The 19,341-nt window shown below is 49.0% G+C and overlaps 1 protein-coding gene across 3 annotated transcripts in view; it reads left to right on the top strand.

Moving 5' to 3' along the window:
• The window catches only part of LOC146816485 (exportin-5-like), an 819,517-nt gene that overhangs the window by 509,489 nt on the left and 290,687 nt on the right, over window positions 1-19,341 (top strand). For all 3 annotated transcript variants that reach the window (XM_085610334.1, XM_085610332.1, XM_085610333.1), the window contains exons 24-25: window positions 8,559-8,656; window positions 14,544-14,590. In XM_085610334.1, coding sequence (XP_085466460.1) covers window positions 8,559-8,656; window positions 14,544-14,590 — 145 coding nt within the window. The remainder of the gene's footprint in view (window positions 1-8,558; window positions 8,657-14,543; window positions 14,591-19,341) is intronic.

Here is a 19,341-nt window from a genome sequence, read left to right as displayed (position 1 = left end):
TTGATCTGATGTTTGTTGGCGTTTTGGGAGGTTTAGAGGGAAGCGATGTGCCCGTTGGATCTCCCGATCCCATTCCCATGTTTGCAGCTCTGGGAATGTTGCTTTAAGAAGTGTCACAATATACGTCCGTGGGTCATTCCCTTCTACTCCTTCAGGGATTCCCAGTATGCGTAGATTGTTCCGCCGTGCCCTGTTTTCCTGATCTTCCATTTTGAGCATGATAGTTTACATTTTAAATGTGAGTCTTGCCTAGAACAAGTAAGACGGGGCATTGCTTATGGACAATTATTTTAAATATTCCCTTCTACCCAGCAGTCTCATTCAGAGCAGTTGGCTGCTTTGCTATGTTTTACACTGCATTAATTTAGGATAAGTTGAAAAGCACTACTACAGTTTAGGTTATAGTTATTAGTGAGTGTGCCCTCAAGCCTCATTAAAATTCTTAGTTTTGTTTGCAGTATTTAACAACACCATTTTATAACATTATAATTAAATGTTTTTTGCCATTAGTGTGTGAGGGGGTGGGGTGCAGTGAATTTTTTTTTTTTATGGCTGGAGTGGCATTAAAAAGTGTGAAGAACATTGGTCTATAGAGTGTTTGCACACGTTTAGTAAACATCTCGATTTTCTTTACAACACTTTAATTTATACCAATCCATTTAATTAGATACTCGCTTGTCTGAAGTCTGCTGATCTGAACTCAAGCTTGATAATTAAGTTTAATCCTTCTTGCGAAACCAACCTGCCACTTGACATATCTGGAGATGACTCCTCTTGTCCCCCCCTCCTCACTCTCACTATGGCTTTCACCTGACCGATTGACACCTCCCCACCCACATACACAATCAACCAAAATACTTTTTGATTTTAAATATACAAACCTAAAAGGGGTAAATAATCAAATACATACTTAATATTAAAACATTAATCTGTTATGCTGTCACACAGCACATTTTAAAAAGCTCGATACAGCTGAACAAAGCTCCAAATCAGCCACCATTTGGAGAAAACACAATACAGGTCTGTCAGACCAAATATTGTATGTTTTCAGCATTGAAATTTCGGAAATACACCCATAACATTTACAAAATAACTTTAAATGTAGGACAGTTTGTGTAGAAAACTCGTGACATGGCAAACACAAATATACTGTGCAATAAATTGGCTCAGTGGTGAAGATAGTATCTGTCGTTTGGTACCAACGCTAAATCTGGTCAAAAGACCTCTTTCACAAACTCCTATATCAAAAACAAGGTAAGGTTCAACAAACATAGTTGTCTGAATTAGGAAATAGCTCTTAACAGAGTTTTTCTTAAATTCAGTTTCTTCACGCAGCGCTTATCTTCTAGCCATGTTAAATCTCTGCTTAAAAATACGATATTTATCAGATTTACTTAAGGGAGATTAGTTTAAAAATATTTGGAGACGGTCTAATTCACACTGTCCAGTTTTTACATATAACAACCAAGGTATTTTTACTCCATTATCGCATTTCAAATAATCAGGGATAATCTTATTTCCTTCATGTGGCCGAAGGATTAGTCGAAATGAATAACCAAAGTAACAGGGGCGCAAATTTAAAAGAATCCTTCTAGATAAGTAAGCTCAAACTCGTCATGATAGAATTAGTGAGAGGCGCTGGGGGAAGGCAAGGACAGACTGACAGAATCTATTTTCTTCAATTAGCAGACCCAATATTGAAATAGCCCCATATTCCTGCACCATAGAAAAGTGTAGGAATGCACTGCGTTATTTTAGATCTCTATTAACGGACCAATGGGATGACTACCTATCACGTTTGAAACATTAAACAGAGCTCCTATTGACTGTATACATTTTAAAAGTCTCACTGCCAGACACGAAGACCACAAATTTGTACACTCAAATATGACCCCTAAATAGGGATACTGATAAACTTTTTTAAATTCCTCACCGTTTACCAATATTGTGCATGCCCTAGTTCTGTTGTGATCACCGGACATCACTTGTGAAAAGAAGAGCCTGACATTCCACTTACACATAACACAGGGATGGTGTGCCTGCTCTAAGGCACAATCGTAACATATCACAGATCTGTGTTTTTTGTAGCTAGTTTAGTTGATTACTGCTTTTCAGGTCACTGATGAGCTTTGCGGGGGTCAACAGGGGGTAAAAGACATTGTCATTGACAACGCCATTACTTGATTAATGCTTCACTAAGGGAAAAAAATAAATAAAATTTTCAATGCAAATAGCTCAAAACAATGTCATTGCGAGACCTATTGCATTGTAGAACAAGTTACTTACCTTCGGTAACGATGTATCTGTAAGAAACATTAGTTAGTTAGATTCCTCACCTTAGAATATCCCCAGGCGTCGGACTGGATCCGGAAGATTTTTCGTCAGCAATACCCGTTGCGCGTCGCTGGGCGTCGTCTGCGGCTCTGCGTCCGTCGTCGGCGTCGTGCGCCGTAATGACGTCGTTGGAGTACTTAGACGCCGCCCTCGCGCGCTGACGTCAGTTCTTGTACATAGCTTTCCGCGCCAGGAACGCAGAGCCATGCAAAGACCGACACTGGTGCCAAAAATAAAATCTAGGGGCCTGAAAAGGATAACCTTAACCCTAGATGTCAGTTCGCAGAACGGGGAGGATGGGTGGGTCGGTGAGGAATCTAACTAACTAATGTAAGTAACTTGTTCATCTGAAAGAAACACGTTAGTTAGATTCCTCACCTTAGAATAGATACCCAAGCAATACCATCCCCGGTGGTGGGTCTGCGAACCAAGATCACACCAGAAAGTCCTGGAGGACAGAACGGCCAAAGAAGCCATCCCTCCGGACTTGGCTGTCAAGGCAGTAATGCCTGGCAAACGTGTGTAGCGAAGCCCACGTCGCCGCCTGACAGATGTCCTGCAAAGGGACACCCCGTCCCAAAGCAGTAGTAGCCGCTGTGGCCCGAGTAGAATGGGCGCGCAGCCCAACAGGAGGGTCCTTTTTTGCCAAGGAATAACACATTTTGATGCACAAAACGACCCACCGAGAGATGGTCCGTTTGTGCACAGCTTTCCCCTTCTTAGCACCCACGTATCCATCGAAAAGTTGGTCGTCCACCCGGAACTGCTTTGTGCGGTCCAGATAAAAGGAGAGCGCACGTTTTGGGTCCAGACGGTGGAGCCTCTCTTCCTCTTTGGAAGGATGCGGAGGCGGAAAGAAGGTGGGCAAGGTGACAGACTGCCCAAGATGAAAGGGGGTCACCACTTTCGGAAGAAAGGAGGGACGAGGCCGAAGGACAACCTTGTCCGGATGAACAGAGAGAAAAGGAGGCTTTGATGATAAAGCCTGGAGCTCACTCACCCGTCTAGCCGAGGTGATGGCTACCAGAAAAGCAGTCTTAAGCATCAGCAGACGAAGAGGACAATTATGAAAAGGCTCAAAGGGAGCGCACATTAGAAATGTGAGAACAAGATTCAAGTCCCACTGAGGCATTACAAAAGGGACAGGAGGGAACGTGTGAGTAATGCCTTTTAGAAAGCGTGTAACCACAGGGGACTTGAAAATAGAAGGCTGATCAGGAAGCCGCAAGAAGGCAGAGATGGCAGCAAGATAACCTTTCAAGGTGCCCAGGGCAGAGCCCTGTCGGGCCAAAGAAAGAAGAAAGAGGAGAACCTCAGAAAGAGGGGCGGAGAGGGGATCCACAGCCTTTGCTGTGCACCATGTCACAAATTTGTTCCACCGGCAGGCGTATACCGTCTTTGTGGAGGGACACCTGGATGCCAGAATGATATCACAGACTTCAGGAGGAAAGTCAAATGGCATCAACTGCCGCCGCTCAATCTCCACGCATGGAGGTGGAGGCTGGACAGGTTCGGGTGGAGGACCGTCCCCTGCTGCTGCGACAGAAGATCCTCCCGAAGGGGCAGACGTATCGGAGGATCGGTCAACATACTGAGTAGCTCGGGATACCAGTACCTTCGTACCCAATCCGGAGCCATCAAGATTACTTGGGCCCGGTCGTGCCTGATCTTCTTCAGCACTCTGGGCAGAAGTGGTATAGGCGGAAAGGCGTACAACAGACCGCAACTTCACTCGCGACGAAAAGCGTCGCCGAGCGAGTGCCGCCTTGGAAATTCCAACGCTGACATTGCGCGTTCTCTTCGGTGGCGAATAGATCTAACCAAGGCTCTCCCCACTGCTGAAAGAGACCTTGCGCCACTTCGGAGTTCAGACGCCATTCGTGATCCATCATGCACCGGCGGCTGAGTTCGTCTGCTCTGGCGTTCAGAGAGCCCGCCAGATGTTGAACCACTAGGGTGACGCCCTGGTGTTCCAGCCACGTCCAGAGGCGCAGAGCCTCCTGACAAAGGGTCCACGACCCCACCCCGCCCTGTTTGTTGCAATACCACATGGCGGTGGTGTTGTCCGTGAACACCTGCATGACACTTCCCCTGACAGAGGGAAGGAAGGCTTTCAGTGCAAGTCGGATCGCTCTCAACTCCAACAGGTTGATGTGGAGGCGAGACTCCGCCGGAGACCAGAGGCCTCTAATCTCCGCCTCTCCCATATGGCCACCCCATCCCAGGAGGGACGCATCCGTCACTACGACATGCTCCGGTTGGGGAAGGGAGAGGCTCTTGCCCGTGACCCAATCGCGGTCCGTGAGCCACCACTGCAACTGCTGTGCAGTGCCCTCCGAGATCAAGACATGGTCGGACAGGTTGCAGTGATGCTGGGCCCACTGAAACTTCAGGTCCCACTGCAGAGCCCGCATGCACCGCCTGGCGTGATGCACTAGTAGGATGCAGGAGGCCATCAGCCCCTGAAGCCGCAACACTAGCCTGACCGAAACTCAGGATAGAGGCCGAAAGATGGGAATCAGGGCCTGAATATCCCGGACCCGCTGTTCCGGCGGATAGACCCGGAACTGCGCCGAATCGAGAACCGCTCCGATGAAGAGGAGCTTCTGAGAGGGACTCGGGTGTGACTTCGGCACGTTGATGGAAAACCCCAGCAAATGCAGGAGATCCGCCGTAGTCTGGAGGTGGGAGACGACTGTCTGGGGCGAGCCCGCCTTCAACAACCAGTCGTCGAGATAGGGGAAGACTGGAACCCCTGATCTGCGCAGATGAGCTGCGACCACCGCCATCACTTTCGTGAACACCCGAGGGGCACTGGTGAGGCCGAAGGGGAGCACGGTAAACTGAAAGTGCTCTTGACCCACCGTGATCCGCAGGTAACGCCGGTGGGCTGGCAGGACGGGGATGTGGAAATATGCGTCCTGCAAGTCCAACGCTACCATCCAGTCTCCCGGGTCTAGGGCAGCTAGAACCTGAGCCAAAGTTAACATCTTGAACCTTTCCTTCCGGAGGAAGGCATTGACGTTCCGGAGGTCCAAGATAGGGCGTAGGCCCCCTTTGCTCTTCTTGGGAACCAGAAAGTAGTGGGAATAACAACAACGACCTACTTCTGGGCTCGGAACGCGCTCGACGGCCCCCTTGGCCAAGAGGGCCGAAACTTCCTCGTGGAGAAGATGCAAATCATCCCCCGAGATACGGTGGTGCGGTGGCATGGCTGGAGGGGTCGTCTCGAAGGGGAGGGAGTAGCCCCTTCGGACGATTTGCAGCACCCACCTGTCCGATGTGATGGACCGCCAGTGGAGCAGGTGATGGCGAACTCTGCCGCCCACTGGCGTGGAATGGGCCTGAAAGCTCGGACTAGGAAGGCTTTGAGGCGGATGCTGCCGGGGTGGATGTGGGCTGACCGTGTCGTCCTCCAGAACCGCCTCGGCGGAAACCACGTCCGCGCGCAGGTTGGTTCTGCGGCTGGTGGCTAGGCGTACGTGAGGAGGCACCCCTTCCTTGGCCACGAAAGGGGCGAAAGGCGGAAGTTTGCGACCGCGGGGCCGAGAGGCCCAAGGACTTGGCCGTAGCCCGGGAGTCCTTAAAGCGATTCAGCGCACTGTCCGCTTTCTCACCAAAAAGGCGAGTGCCATCAAAGGGCATGTCAATGAGAGTGCTCTGGACATCACCCGAAAAGGACGTGGACCGCAGCCAGGCGTGACGTCTAAGCGCCACCGTGGTAGAAATTGCCCTACCCGCGAGTCCGTAGTGTCTAGCCCACATCGGATAGCATGTCTTGCTGCATCCCTCCCATCGGCCAGAGCCTGGGTAAGTCGTGTCTGGACCTCCTCCGGACACAGGGGTAGCACGTCCTCCACCGTATCCCACAGAGAGTGGGAATTACGGTCCAAGATACAGGCGGTGTTCAAGGACCGCAGGCCCAAACTAAGGGAGGAGAACAGCTTTTTGCCAAACTGTTCCAGTCTCTTGGAATCCCGGTCCGGCGGAGCGGTCGGGAAGGAGGATTGGGAGGTAGAAGCCTGGATAACCAGGCTCTCGGGGGTAGGGTGTTGGGACAGAAAGCTGGGGTCGCCCGGAGCAGGGCGGTGGCGCCTGGCGACGTTCCTGTCCACAGGAGGAACTGTGGAGGGCTTGGACCAGGTGCCCTGCAGAACGTCAATGAGAGCCTCATTGAATTGCAGCAGAGGCTCAGTGGAGCTTGCTGCAGACTGAAGCACCTCAGTGAGGACGTTAGTCCTCACAGCCACGGCAGGTAGCTCGAGCCCAAGGGCTGCGGCCGCCTTGCGCAGCACCACAGAGAAAGCAGCACCCTCCTCCGAAGCCACAGTCGGAGGAGAGATGAATCCAGTGTCTGGAGAGGTATCCAGACCACTGGCCTCCCCCAGTTCATCTGCCCAGTCCTGTGACAGCTGAGCCTGAACGGCCATAGGATCCTCGGATCCCTCCCATTCGCCCCTGTCATCCGATTCCTGGTATGCAGGAGGAAGGATCGGAGCCGGACGATAGACATAATGTGTCTCCAGCGGCGCCGAACGCGGCGTCCATCGACGCTGTAACGGCGCTGGGCCCGGAGCGGGGCTGAACTGGGGCTCGACGCCGAGCGGAGCCGGCGTCGGAGGTGGTACCGGTGTCGACGCCGGCGGAGGAGGCGTGACGAGGTTGACCGGCGTCGGCAGGGACTCGGGAACTGGTCCCTCGGGCACTTGCGGCGTCGAGGCCGGAGCCGTCGACGGCGACGGAGCCGCCGGCAGGCAAGTTTGCCCAGTTGGGTTCGCGGGGCCCGAAGGCGCGCCAGCGGGCGTCGACGGCGGAGCCAGGTTCCTCATGGCCGAGAGGAAGGCACTGACTTCCGCCGGCGGCGCGTCAGTCCCAGGGACCGGCGGGTATGGGGACTTGCGCGGTGCCTGCGGCTCCGCTGGAGCCGCGGGGGTGGAACCACCCTGACCCTCGGCCGAGTCGCGCGACCGGCGAGGGGAGTCCGAAGAGCGGTGTCGCCTCTTGGACTTCTTGGACTTCTTGGAGTGCTTCGACTTACCCGAAGACTTGGAGCCAGACGATCGATGATGACGTCGGCTGCGGCTCCGCGACCGATCCTTGGACTTCCTCCTGGACCGGTATCGAGAGGGGCGCGGAGCCGAGTGGCGAAGCTCGAAGCTTACGGGACCGCTCCCGTCTAGCCTTCGAGGTCAGGGCCTTGCAGTCCAAACACGACTCCACGTCGTGGTCGAGGCCCAAACAGCAAAGGCACTGGCGGTGATGGTCCGTAACCGACATCAAGCGGTTGCAGTCAGCACAGGCTTTAAAACCAGGCATCCTACCGGCACCGGAGTCGAGACAAGATCAAAAAGGATCAAAAAACTTAGTCAAAAAAGACTAAAAGGGGTAGCTCTCCCGGATCTGCACTTACTGGCGCGGAAAAAAGAAGAACTGACGTCAGCGCGCGAGGGCGGCGTCTAAGTACTCCGACGTCATTCCGGCGCACGACGACGGACGCGGAGCCGCAGACGACGCCTAGCGACGCGCAAGAGGTATTGCTGACGAAAAATCTTCCGGATCCAGTCTGACGCCTGGGGATATTCTAAGGTGAGGAATCTAACTAACGTGTTTCTTTCAGATAATGCTTGTTTAACTGTATGTGTGTGTTTCAACCAATAAGAATGTTCTTGTTATCTGCATTAACACAAAAAGGGTTTATTTACCTGTACTAATATTCCTGCATACTAGGTAGTTGTTTTATATGTTTGTTCTTTCAAGTTTTTTTTATTTAAGTTGGTTGAGCAGTTTTTTGTATTTTATAGTATCATTTTGCCGCTGTGGAAAAAGTATTATTAGAGTCTATGCATAGACTTTTATTGCTCCCTACATCAGTTAACATACCATGATGAAGTAGATTACTAGTAAGTAAATTTAACTTTATTTTGAATGATTGTGTGAAATATATGGATGTTGATTTTAAATTGTGATAAACAGGAGTTCTGTACTTGTGAGTAGCCTAGAGAACATCTCAATTGATTGTGTTCAGCACATTACTTCCATTCCCCTGTTTTTTCAAAAGCTCAAACTCTTGCTGATTGGGCAGAAGGACCAGGACAAATGTGTGTGTCAGGTGATAAATTCTTAATAAATTAGATGGTGTTAAGTTCGATTTCAGTTACTGTCTGTGTTCTTCTTGTAGCCATCAGGCACCTTAACATGTTTATTTTCTTAACACCTTTATAAACGTGTCTTTGTGAAGCCTCTTGTCCTCCACTGCCCACCTGAATACCATAAAAGCCTTGTGTCTCCGATTCTTGGACCACTCTTCAACTACCTCCCTCTGGTAAGCAACAGCCTTCAGCTTCTTCAAAGCTTTCACTGGTTGCGAGGGAACTGAGGTGTGATTAGTTTCTTTATAGCCTTAAAATAGTGCCCCTTAACACCATACCTGTTTAAAGTACAGGAAGTCCCTTTAGTAAGTGGAATTATCTTCTCGTATTTGAAACCTCAGATTTCAGAATGAACAATGAAAATATTCAAGACTCCCTAAGAGTCACAAACCCACCAGCCTCTTGTGCTGGCTCATCGGTTTTGTCCAGCTTGCCATCATATACATGTTTCTGACCCCCCCGCAGGCCAGAAACAATGCCTGCTCCGGAGGAAGGTGTTCACGCCTCCCCCAGCAGGATGGCTAGTTAATCTGCACTTCAAAGGCCCTGCAGCCTCATCGGTTTTGTCCAGCTTGCCATCATATACATGTTTCTGACCCCCCCGCAGGCCAGAAACAATGCCTGCTCCGGAGGAAGGTGTTCACACCTCCCCCAGCAGGATGGCTAGTTAATCTGCACTTCAAAGGCCCTGCAGCCTTTGTTATGCAACCCTGGCTTCCCCTAGACCTGGAACTTGCCACCTCCTGGCCTGAGGCCCATTTGGCACCAGGACAGGCAGGAAATTAGCTATTAAAGTGGGTGTGTTGCACCACCAGAATAGTCACGGCCCTGAGGTGGGCTATCAGAAGTGCGCCATAAAAGAAGCGTTCCAGCATCTTAATGTTGGTGGAATTAGGAACTCAGGGACTTGTTTCCAAGTCCCCCTTTCCAGCCTGTTTCTTGGTGGCCCCCTTTCCTTGCCAACAGTGTGGCGCACAAGGCTACTAACCTGTCTAGCACCTCTGCACCTGGGCACTCCAGGGCAGGTAAACCCAAACTGCTGGTGGTTCTTGGGACCCTGACCCACCTAGCACCTTAAGCCCTAAAGGGGATCCGGAAATACGTTTGCAAGTACCTCTATGGCCAACTCCATCTACCAAGGTCTGGGATACTGTCACTGCATACGGAAAATCTTCTTCACAAACTTTTGTTTAAATTAACCCCTTGAGTGCCCATGACGAGATGGTCTCGTCATGGGCCGCGGTTGCGCTGTGCTCATGACGAGACTATCTCGTCATGAGCCCCGCCCGCTAATGAAACGCCCGGCACAGGGCGTGGAAAGGGCGGGGCACACAAGGGGTTAAATGTTCGAGGCATATGAGCTGCAGATTACACACTTGTGCGTAGATCGCCATCTGGTGTTGGGCCCGGATGTTTGCAGTTTGTTTTTCCTCTTGGAAAGTCTTTGGAAGTCACGAGATCGGTGACTCGTCCTTTGGATCATACTGTGCATGGGCTTCAGCTCCATCCTCAGATTGTTTTTTTCCGCCATCGGGCTCGGATGCAATCTTCGCGCTCCGGTTCCGAACAGCTTCCAGTTCGACGATCGACGCGCAATCCTCACCCCAAATCGCGGTATTGTTTCGATCACGATCTCCCCACTCGACGTGCCTTCTTATCGGCACAGACCTTCGGTTCCAGTCGTTGACGGCGGCCTTCGGGCCTACCCAAGCTCCGGTCCTGGCTCATGGAAAGGACTCCATTTAAAAAGTGCCCGCGATGTGGGTCTAAATTTCCCCACACCGATCTTCACAAGGTATGCAACCTCAACCTCATCGTTCTCTGACCCCGTCTCCAGACGATGATGATCAGGGGGACCCATATGATGACATAGGGGATGTGCCCCAGGACCTACCCACAGGGGACCCCACCCCTACAGGATCCCCAGGCCCATGGGACGATTATAATATCCCTAAGGTCCCACAGGACGATCTTTACCCTTCCAGACCCTCTCCACCAGAAGACTCGTTGGGATTCAACCACCTACTGCAAAGGGCAGCACACTATCACGGGGTGGATTTACACACCGACCCTGAGGAGGAAGATTTCCTCCTCGACACATTCGACACCACACTTAGGTCCACCTCCATATTGCTTATGCTCAAAGGAGTGGTAAAGCATGCGCCAGAGGTTTTTAAGGACCCAGTTAGAGCCAGGGTCATTAACCCGCGCATCGAAAAAAATACAAATCTGCCCCCACAGATCCGTCCTACATTAGAGGGCCAGCGCCACTAGATTATCTGGTGCGGTGGCACGTAAAAAGGGCAAACTCTCAAGCGTCAGGCGAAGCACCACCACCTGACAAAGAATCAAAATTACTAGACGCATCAGGCAAGCGTACTGCATCCCAAGCGGCCAATATATGGCGTATCGCCAATACTTAAGCGCTACTGGCCTGAGACGACAGGGCTCATTATGATGAGTTTGAAAGCATAATGCACCATCTCCCTGAAAAATAAAAAGCTAGGGCCAACAAACTAATTCAGGTGGGAAAAACTATTACCAATACCTTACGTTGCGGCCTAGATGCAGCAGACACAGCCTCCAGGGCCATCAATACCAGCGTCCTCCTCCGTCGCCATGCTTGGCTAAGGATATCAGGGTTTAAACCTGAGGTACAAGCCTCCATCCTTAACCATCCCTTTGACCAAGAACATCTATTTGACCCAAAGGTCGATGAGGCCCTAGAAAAAATGAAAAAAGATACTGATACGGCAAAATCCATGAGAGCCTTGCAGTCACACCCTCCCAGACGCTCCTTTCGCCGCTCTTCCTTTTGGAGTACATCCAGAGGCTACTCCTCAGACACAGCGTCCACGTCATACAAATCCCCTACTCAGACCACCTTTACAAGGGGTTATCAAAGAAGCGGCTACAGGGGTAACAATAACAAAGGCAGAGGCAAAACCAACACCGCCCGCTCTGCCACACCGCCTACCCAATGACTTTCCCCCGCTCCCCCCAGACCATCCCACTCTGGTCGGGGGCAGACTCCAAAATTTCCTTCCCGTCTGGGCTACCATCACCTCAGACAAATGGGTAACACAAATAATTCGTTCAGGATACTGCCTAGAACTAATATCTACCCCCCCAACCGGCAACGACCAATGTCACAAGAACATCTACGGTTACTAAAGCAGGAGGTAACCTCCCTCCTACAAAATCAGGCAATAGAATACGTCCCTACCAACCAACAAAATATGGGAGTCTACTCCCTATATTTTCTCATACCAAAAAGGGACGAGACTCTACGGCCCATCCTAGATCTCCGACCCCTAAACACATACATACACTCAGACCATTTTCACATGGTAACGCTTCAGCAGGTACTTCCGCTCCTCTCCCAAAACGACTTCCTCACCACTCTGGACTTGAAAGACGCTTATTTTCACATTCCAGTACACAACTCTCACAGAAAGTACCTCAGATTTGTAGTGGACGGACAACACTACCAATTCAAAGTGCTCCCGTTCGGAGTCGCAACAGCGCCAAGGGTATTCACCAAGTGCCTAGCAGTGGTGGCAGCACATTTACGAAGACAACAAATTCACGTCTTCCCATATCTAGACAACTGGATGATAAAAGCCAGGTCATACAATCAGTGTGTACAACACACGTCCACCACTATCCAGCTACTTCATCAACTGGGCTTCACGGTACACCACGAGAAGTCCCATCTACAACCATCCTACATAAAACAATACCTCGGTGCCACCATAGACACCTCAAGAGCGCTAGCTTATCCCAATCCTGCCAGGATTGCAAGCATTCAAGCTCTACGTACAAAATTCATAGCACAGCACTTCCTTCCAGCTCGAGTGTTTATGCAACTAATAGGGATGATGGCCTCTTGCATATTCATAGTACCTCACGCAAGACTCCAGATGCGTCCTCTTCAAGAGTGCTTGGCACGTCAGTGGAACCAGGCCCAGGATCAATTAACAGATCTGGTGTTGGTAGACAGTCGTACCCATCGCTCTCTGCAGTGGTGGACCACCACAAACCTTTCCAAAGGTCGACCGTTCCTGGACCCGGCTCCACAGATAGTGCTAACAACAGACGCATCTCTCTCCGGCTGTGGGGCTCATCTATTACATCTCACCATGAAGGGCAAATGGACACCTCAACAAAAGTTAGTCGATATCAACCATCTGGAGTTACTATCAATCTTCTTAGCTCTAAAATCTTTTCAAACACAGATTTCAGGCAAGGCAGTCCTGATACGCACAGAAACATGGCAGCCATGCATCACACACTCTCCACAGCTCTCTCAACTAGCTCAGAGCATATGGAGATGGGCCATACCCCAGAAAATCTTTCTCCTAGCTCAGCATGTCCCAGGAGTCCAAAACACTCTGGCGGATCTGCTCAGCAGACAGACACAACAGATCCACGAGTGGGAGCTTCACCCGCAAGTTCTTCACCCATACTTTCAAATGTGGGGACATCCACAGATAGATCTCTTCGCCACCCACGAAAACGCCAAATGCCCAAGCTTCGCCGCCAGATACCCACACCCATTCTCCAAAGGAAATGCGATATGGATGAACTGGTCAGGCAGATTTGCGTACGCTTTTCCGCCTCTCCCACTCATTCCCTTAGTGGTACGCAAACTACAACAATACTCCCTCACACTAATCCTAGTAGCTCCAACGTGGGCCAGACAACCGTGGTACACCACACTGATGGAACTTTCGTAGTACCGCTCCAAAAACTACACCTCTTTCCACATCTCTTAACCCAGAACCATGGAGAGATCAGACACCCGGACCCAGCTCAGCTCAACCTTGCGATCTGGCTCCTGAAATCTTAGAACTCGGGTACTTAAATCTTCCCCCTGACTGTAAGAACGTCATCAGAGAAGCTATGCGACCTACCACTAGAGCGTGCTACGCCACCAAGTGGAAACGCTTTGTTGTCTATTGCCATAACAACACCCTTGTTTCCGGTCCAGGAAAGACCTGACTTGGCAGTTCGGGCTGGACTGTTCCCATGAGGCACAGGGTCAAGACTGATTTGCATATGGCCAGGTCTGGTGGTGGCATGGTGAGCAAAAGAATGATGGATTTAACCCAGATCTCTTGACTGGGGGTGAATGTTTTGATTTGTTCTGCATTCCATCCATCAATTGTGTGCCTTTTGCTAAACAAGAGAGCAGGCTTGGTCATTCTTAATCTTCTATCAGAATGTCTTTTGTATTGGGTCTTCTATTCGAGCGTCTCTCGTGAATCTGAGACTACATGAAAACTGTGTTCAACAATCCTATAGAGAGAGGAATGAGATCATTAATGATGGCCTTGATGGTGGAGTTGCTATATTTCAAAGAAAGGATTGCTGTAGTTGGAGATAGGTGGATGAATGAAGAAAGTAAGTGGCTAAAACACTCAGGTTTTCAATACCAGGCATTCCCTGCACATATTCTGTTTTGATTTGAGCTATAGTGATAGTTTGTGTGGATAAGAAAAAAATGATCAGGAAATGATTGAGCTAAGCTGGTTTAGTGGGGTCCAAAGTTTTATATGAAGTATTGTTGAGCAACACTGAGGTATGGGATAGAACATTTGATTTGGGTAGGTTTCACAACCATGCTAAAGGAGGGAATTGACTCAAGAAAATAAACCAGTCCAGAAGGGATTGAGTTCAATGCGCTGTGCCAACAGGGTGGGATCAATAGTGATAATGAGATTAGAGCTGATGTGCTCAAGATTGTTTTGTTCTTGGACGAACGTCGTATAGAATTAAGAGGTTGCTGATGTGCATGCCAGACGGTTTACTCCCAATTTACAAAATTAAGTATAATATTCCTGTTCAAAAATATTGTCTCGCACACACTAATCCCTATACTGAAAGCCATTGTAACATTACTTCAAAAAAAAATTCCAGTAGTATAGTATTGGTCTGTTAGTTGCAAACACACCATTGCCTCTATTTTCAGTGGTAACAAAGGTGCATTTAAATAAGGCAAACGTTTTATATTTTGATCATTTGACATGTGGCTTTCTGTTTTTTCATTGTTTGCAGAGGCTGACTCAGAAGTGGCAGATCATCAACCAAAGGAACATGCTGAGGTAAAAGTACAACATGAGTGCCTTGTTGTGTGCTGTGGTCGGTATGCTCAAGCCACCCTCATCTGGCTACCCAAGTTACTGAATGCATGTTTGCATTTTGAGGCTCAGCCCAAGGCAATTGAAGCTTCACTACTGTCTTTTATGCTTTGCCTTCTTGTGCAGTCATGTGTTTTCTTTTCTTTGCCTTCTACCTTTCAGAATACAGCACTGATAAAAAAAAATCTCGAATATCGAGATAGTGTTGCAAATAAGTATGGTCCAGACTACCAGCCACAACTTAGCTGTAGGTGGTGAGACTAGAATACAAAAAACGTAAAGGTCAGATTAAGGTTTTTTTTGTTTTATTTAAATATATACTTGTTGGGAAAGTGAAATTAGATTTTTGTTTTAGGTTCTCATTCTGTGTTATTTGCTGCCACTTTGTTTCTTGTTTGAAAATTCTCCTATCCCCATTTCATTCATTAATGATTCTTCTAAGTCTCATACTATTTTTTGTTTTCTTTTTCCACTGGTGCTTCTCTAGCTGCTCCTCTTAAAGCTTGCTTATATTCTTTGTGTTTCAACTTCCCACGGCCCGCCTTTTTTCTCTCCTGGCGTGGTTTGTCCTATAAAATAATAATTATTGCTTCTCATTCAGGGTGGTTTTGTAGCATAGTATGTCAGCTGCTAAGAGTTTCAGGATTCCTGTATTTGGTGTTCTCTTTCATATAGGTTGACTGAATATGTCAGCCCTCTATATCATTTAGACTCTATACATAGGCTTGGGTCTCCTGTTCACTACCTTTGTTCCAACGAGTAGGTTGTTTGCTTGGTTGGTTATTTTGCGTTGGAAAAAAAAGTATAACAATGTACCGACAAAAAAAAGTGTGTTTAGATTTGTTCTATTATTGTTGTCTGGGTTAAGACAATCATCAGAGCAGCTGTAGGAGCATCAACATTCGGTTTTGTCCAGCCCAGCATTTTAATCAATAGGAGAGAATAGACAAGAAAACAAGCAGATTGAACTAGAAATAAGACACCCCCCCCTCCCTCCCTTTCCCACCCAACCCCTTCCAGAGGGTCGTTTGTATCTTACGTGTGCTGGGGGGCAGCGTTGTGCAGAGTTGATGTGGTTAATCTTAAGAGTCTTAGATATCTCGGACATCTTGTGACAAGAGTGCATTGAAAGGCTTCCAGATTTCGTTGTAAGAGTCGCCTTGTTGGGTAAGTGTGAGAGATAGCCTTTCCATACCCAGGAGGTGCCACAGGCAATGCAACCAATTCAGTCTTGTAGGGGCTCTGTCCGTGCCCCAGTGTTCCAGTATGGATTGATGTGCTGCCCCTAGAGCTATGTATCGTCCTCTCCTAGATTTGAGCGGAAATGTAGCGGATTAGGAAGGCACAGCACAATGTATGCCGGGAACCTAGGCAGTCGAGTGTCAAGATATGTATATGTCTGTCAGGATGTCAGTCCAAAACTGATTTGGGCCATTCCCAGAGGATATGAAGCCGTGTCCCAGGGTTATTGCAACCTCTCCAGCAGCTTTGTTTTCTCAGCTTTTTCTCTATGGAGACGCACAGGTGTTAGATACCAGTATGTGGCAATTTTTGTTGCTGTTTCCCTACTGGCCACGTTGGAAGCTGTGTGCCTTGCTCGATAGTATATATCTTCTCATTCCTTGGTAGTGAGTTGCCTGCCTATCTCTCTCTCCCATCTCTTTTGTGCCGGATTACCTAGGTCGCGATGAGTCTTTGAAAGCAAGGTGTATAGTTCCAAGATAAGGTGCCTTTCTGTCTCCTTAGGAGCCATTTCTCAAACTTAGTGAGGTGTCGCTGAGCCGCCTCCCTCGTAGTTGCTTCCATCGCCCAATGACGTATACCTTAATCGCTCCGTCTCCTGGACCCCCCTCTGTGTGTAGAACATCAAATGGAATGGGGCAGTTTTCATCAAAGAAGTGGCATATTGTACGTTGTCCATCTCTTTGGCACTCTTTATAAGTAGCGATATCCAATCCTGGTGTGAAATCCCGGTTCTCCACCACTGGACTGAAGGCGAACGTAGAGAATCCCTTACCAGTCACCACTGTGTCCCATACTCTTAGGGTGGGCGAGGTGACCACCGACAGACGTTTTCAGGGCACTGAGGCTTACTCAGAAAGGGAATTTTCGAGAGGGATGTTTTAGCAAGGGCCCTGTCCATGAACAGCCAACCCTTTTCAGACTCTGACGGCTCCACTCCACTATATATCAGAGCTGAGTGGTGTGGAAGTAGCGGAGAATGCATGGGGCACCCCAAGCCACCCCCTGATGGGGATCACAGTGTTCTCTCTCTCTTCATCCAAGGGCGTCGGCCTGCCCATATGAAGCTCTGAAATGAGCTCTGAAGAGTCTGGAGTGTCCCAGGTGGGGGCCACAGGGGTAGCGTCTGGAAGATGTGCAATATATATGGGAGGACCGTCATCTTAAGCGCAGCTATTCAAACCATTCATGTGAGTGGATATAGTTGCCATTGCGCACGTTCTGTTTTCACTCGTGTGATGAGGTTACGGTAGTTGAGGGAAATCGCCTCTTCTATGGTCCGCGCTAGCTGAATACCCAGGTAAGGGACAGTGTCTCTAGCCCAACGGATGCCAAGTAGGCGGGTTAAGTGGTCTTGCGTAACCTGGGAGACAGTAAGGCTTAGCGCCTGTGATTTAGAGAGGTTAATCTGGAACCCTGACCCAAATAATCTCACTTCTGCTAAAAAAAAAAACTGGGGAGGCTCTGTTTAGGATTAACAAGTGAGGCAATGACCTCGTCCGCATACAACGTTATTAGATGTTCTTCACCCCCAAATTGAATTCCCCTAATCTCGGGGTTTTCCCTAATCCTTTGGGCGAATGGCTCTATGTACAGCGCGAAAAGTAGGGGCGACAAAGGACATTCCTGGCGAGTACCCCGTCTGATGGGTAAACGTGGAGATGTTCTGCCGTTAACCCAAACCCTTGCACACGGGCTGCCATAGCTTCTTTAAACCCAAGCACAAAACTGCTCCCCACAGCCAAAGAGTTTTGGGACAGCAGATAAATAGGGCCAATGGACACGGTCAAATGCTTTTTCCGCATCTATGGAGAAAAGCATGGATTTGTGTGGGGAGCGGGGAACCTTATCCACAAGATGTAGTATCCTTTTGGTGTTATCTGGACACTGTCTATTAGGGATAAAGCCAGATTGATCTGGGTCCACTAAGCTAGAGATGTGTGGAGATAGTCGGGCTGCGAGAAACCCGGTAAAAAGCTTAGCGTCTGTTTAAAAGCGATATAGGGCTATACGACTCGCACTTTCGCCTATCCTTTCCATGTTTGGGCATAACCACGACAGATGCCTCCATCATGGAAGGGGGAAAAGTTGACAGATTAGAGATAAAATTAAACAGTCAGGTGAGAAATGGCACCAACTTGGAGCAAAATGTTTTATGAAAAGATGCCGTGTATCCATTGGGGCCCAGGGATTTGTAGGGTTTCAGCCTGGTGATCGCGGAGATTACCTCCTCTATTCTGATAGGGGCATCTAGCGTCATTGCTTGATCATCCTTTAGGTGAGCAATCCCTGCCCGGTGAAATATGACTCAAATCCCCGAGAAGGGAGGTCCAGAGCGGCGTAAAGCTTACTGTAGAATGTTGCGAAGCAAGATGCTATCGCTTCGTCCCCCGGGATCGTAGTTCCCTCGTTAGCTAAGATCGTGTCTGCGGTGTTAGCTTGTCGCTGGCCTTTAAGTTGGTTAGCGAGCAATCACAGCAAAGCACATTTATTGCTACCAACATAGAAGGCATTCTTAAGTCTGAGTATAGAATACTCTGTATTACCCAAATCCAACCCAGCTAACTTTCCTGGCAGTTTCCAATTGTCGCCCGACTCTAGGGGCCCAAGTGCGGTGGTTATTTGTTCAAGTTCTTGAACTTGTTGCTCTAGTTGTGAACGTTTTGTCCTCCTCAAGATATTATCTGCTGCTGAATAAGCCAAAAATTCTCTCCTTTTCACTGCCTTCAGGGCATCCCAGATTGTAGATATGGGTGTCTCGGCATTATCGTTAACTTGTAGGTAATTTCTTATTCCTTATCTTTCTGTGAGATGGCTGCTGGCCTGTGAAGCAGAGCCCCTCAACCACCACAAGGGTGGAATTTGGATCCCTTATGGAATATCGAGGTCCATTCGGACCACTGAGTGGTCAGATAGTGAACTTAGTTGCAATTTTGACTTCCCAAGAGCCTAAAAAGTGGTCTAGCCTCGCAGAGGACTTGTGGGCATGCGAGTAAAAAGTATATCCCCTAACTGTGTGATGAAAGGCACGCCATAGGTCTTTTAAACCCATCTCTTGTAGCCATCTGGTCCCAGTGCTACTGCCAAACCCTGTCTGTGTGTCGACATTTCGAGGTAATTGTGGAATACTAAATTGAGATTCCCGCCCATGACCACCCATCGGTCCTGAGTGGACATAATTTCGGCCACCGCTCCCCTTAGAAAATGTTCCGGGGCGTATATTGTCCCCACTATGATAGAGAGGGGACCTATATGGATATGGTACCCCAAAAGGCGGCCCTTAATCTCGGCCACCTTAGGTCCTACTTTACCTTGAAACGAGTGCGAGAATAAAAGCGCCACCCCTGCTGACTTGTGTGAAAGAGATTAGTAGAATTGCTGTGGGAAGGCTCGTGAGTGAATTCTAGGCCAGTCTTTACGCAGTAAATGTCTCTTATAATAAGCATATGTCAGCCTGAGAACGTTCTAAATAA

This window comes from Triturus cristatus, chromosome 6 (assembly GCF_964204655.1).
Source record: "Triturus cristatus chromosome 6, aTriCri1.1, whole genome shotgun sequence".
In the NCBI taxonomy this organism is placed as follows: domain Eukaryota; kingdom Metazoa; phylum Chordata; class Amphibia; order Caudata; family Salamandridae; genus Triturus; species Triturus cristatus.
This window is presented reverse-complemented; position numbering and strand designations above follow the sequence as displayed.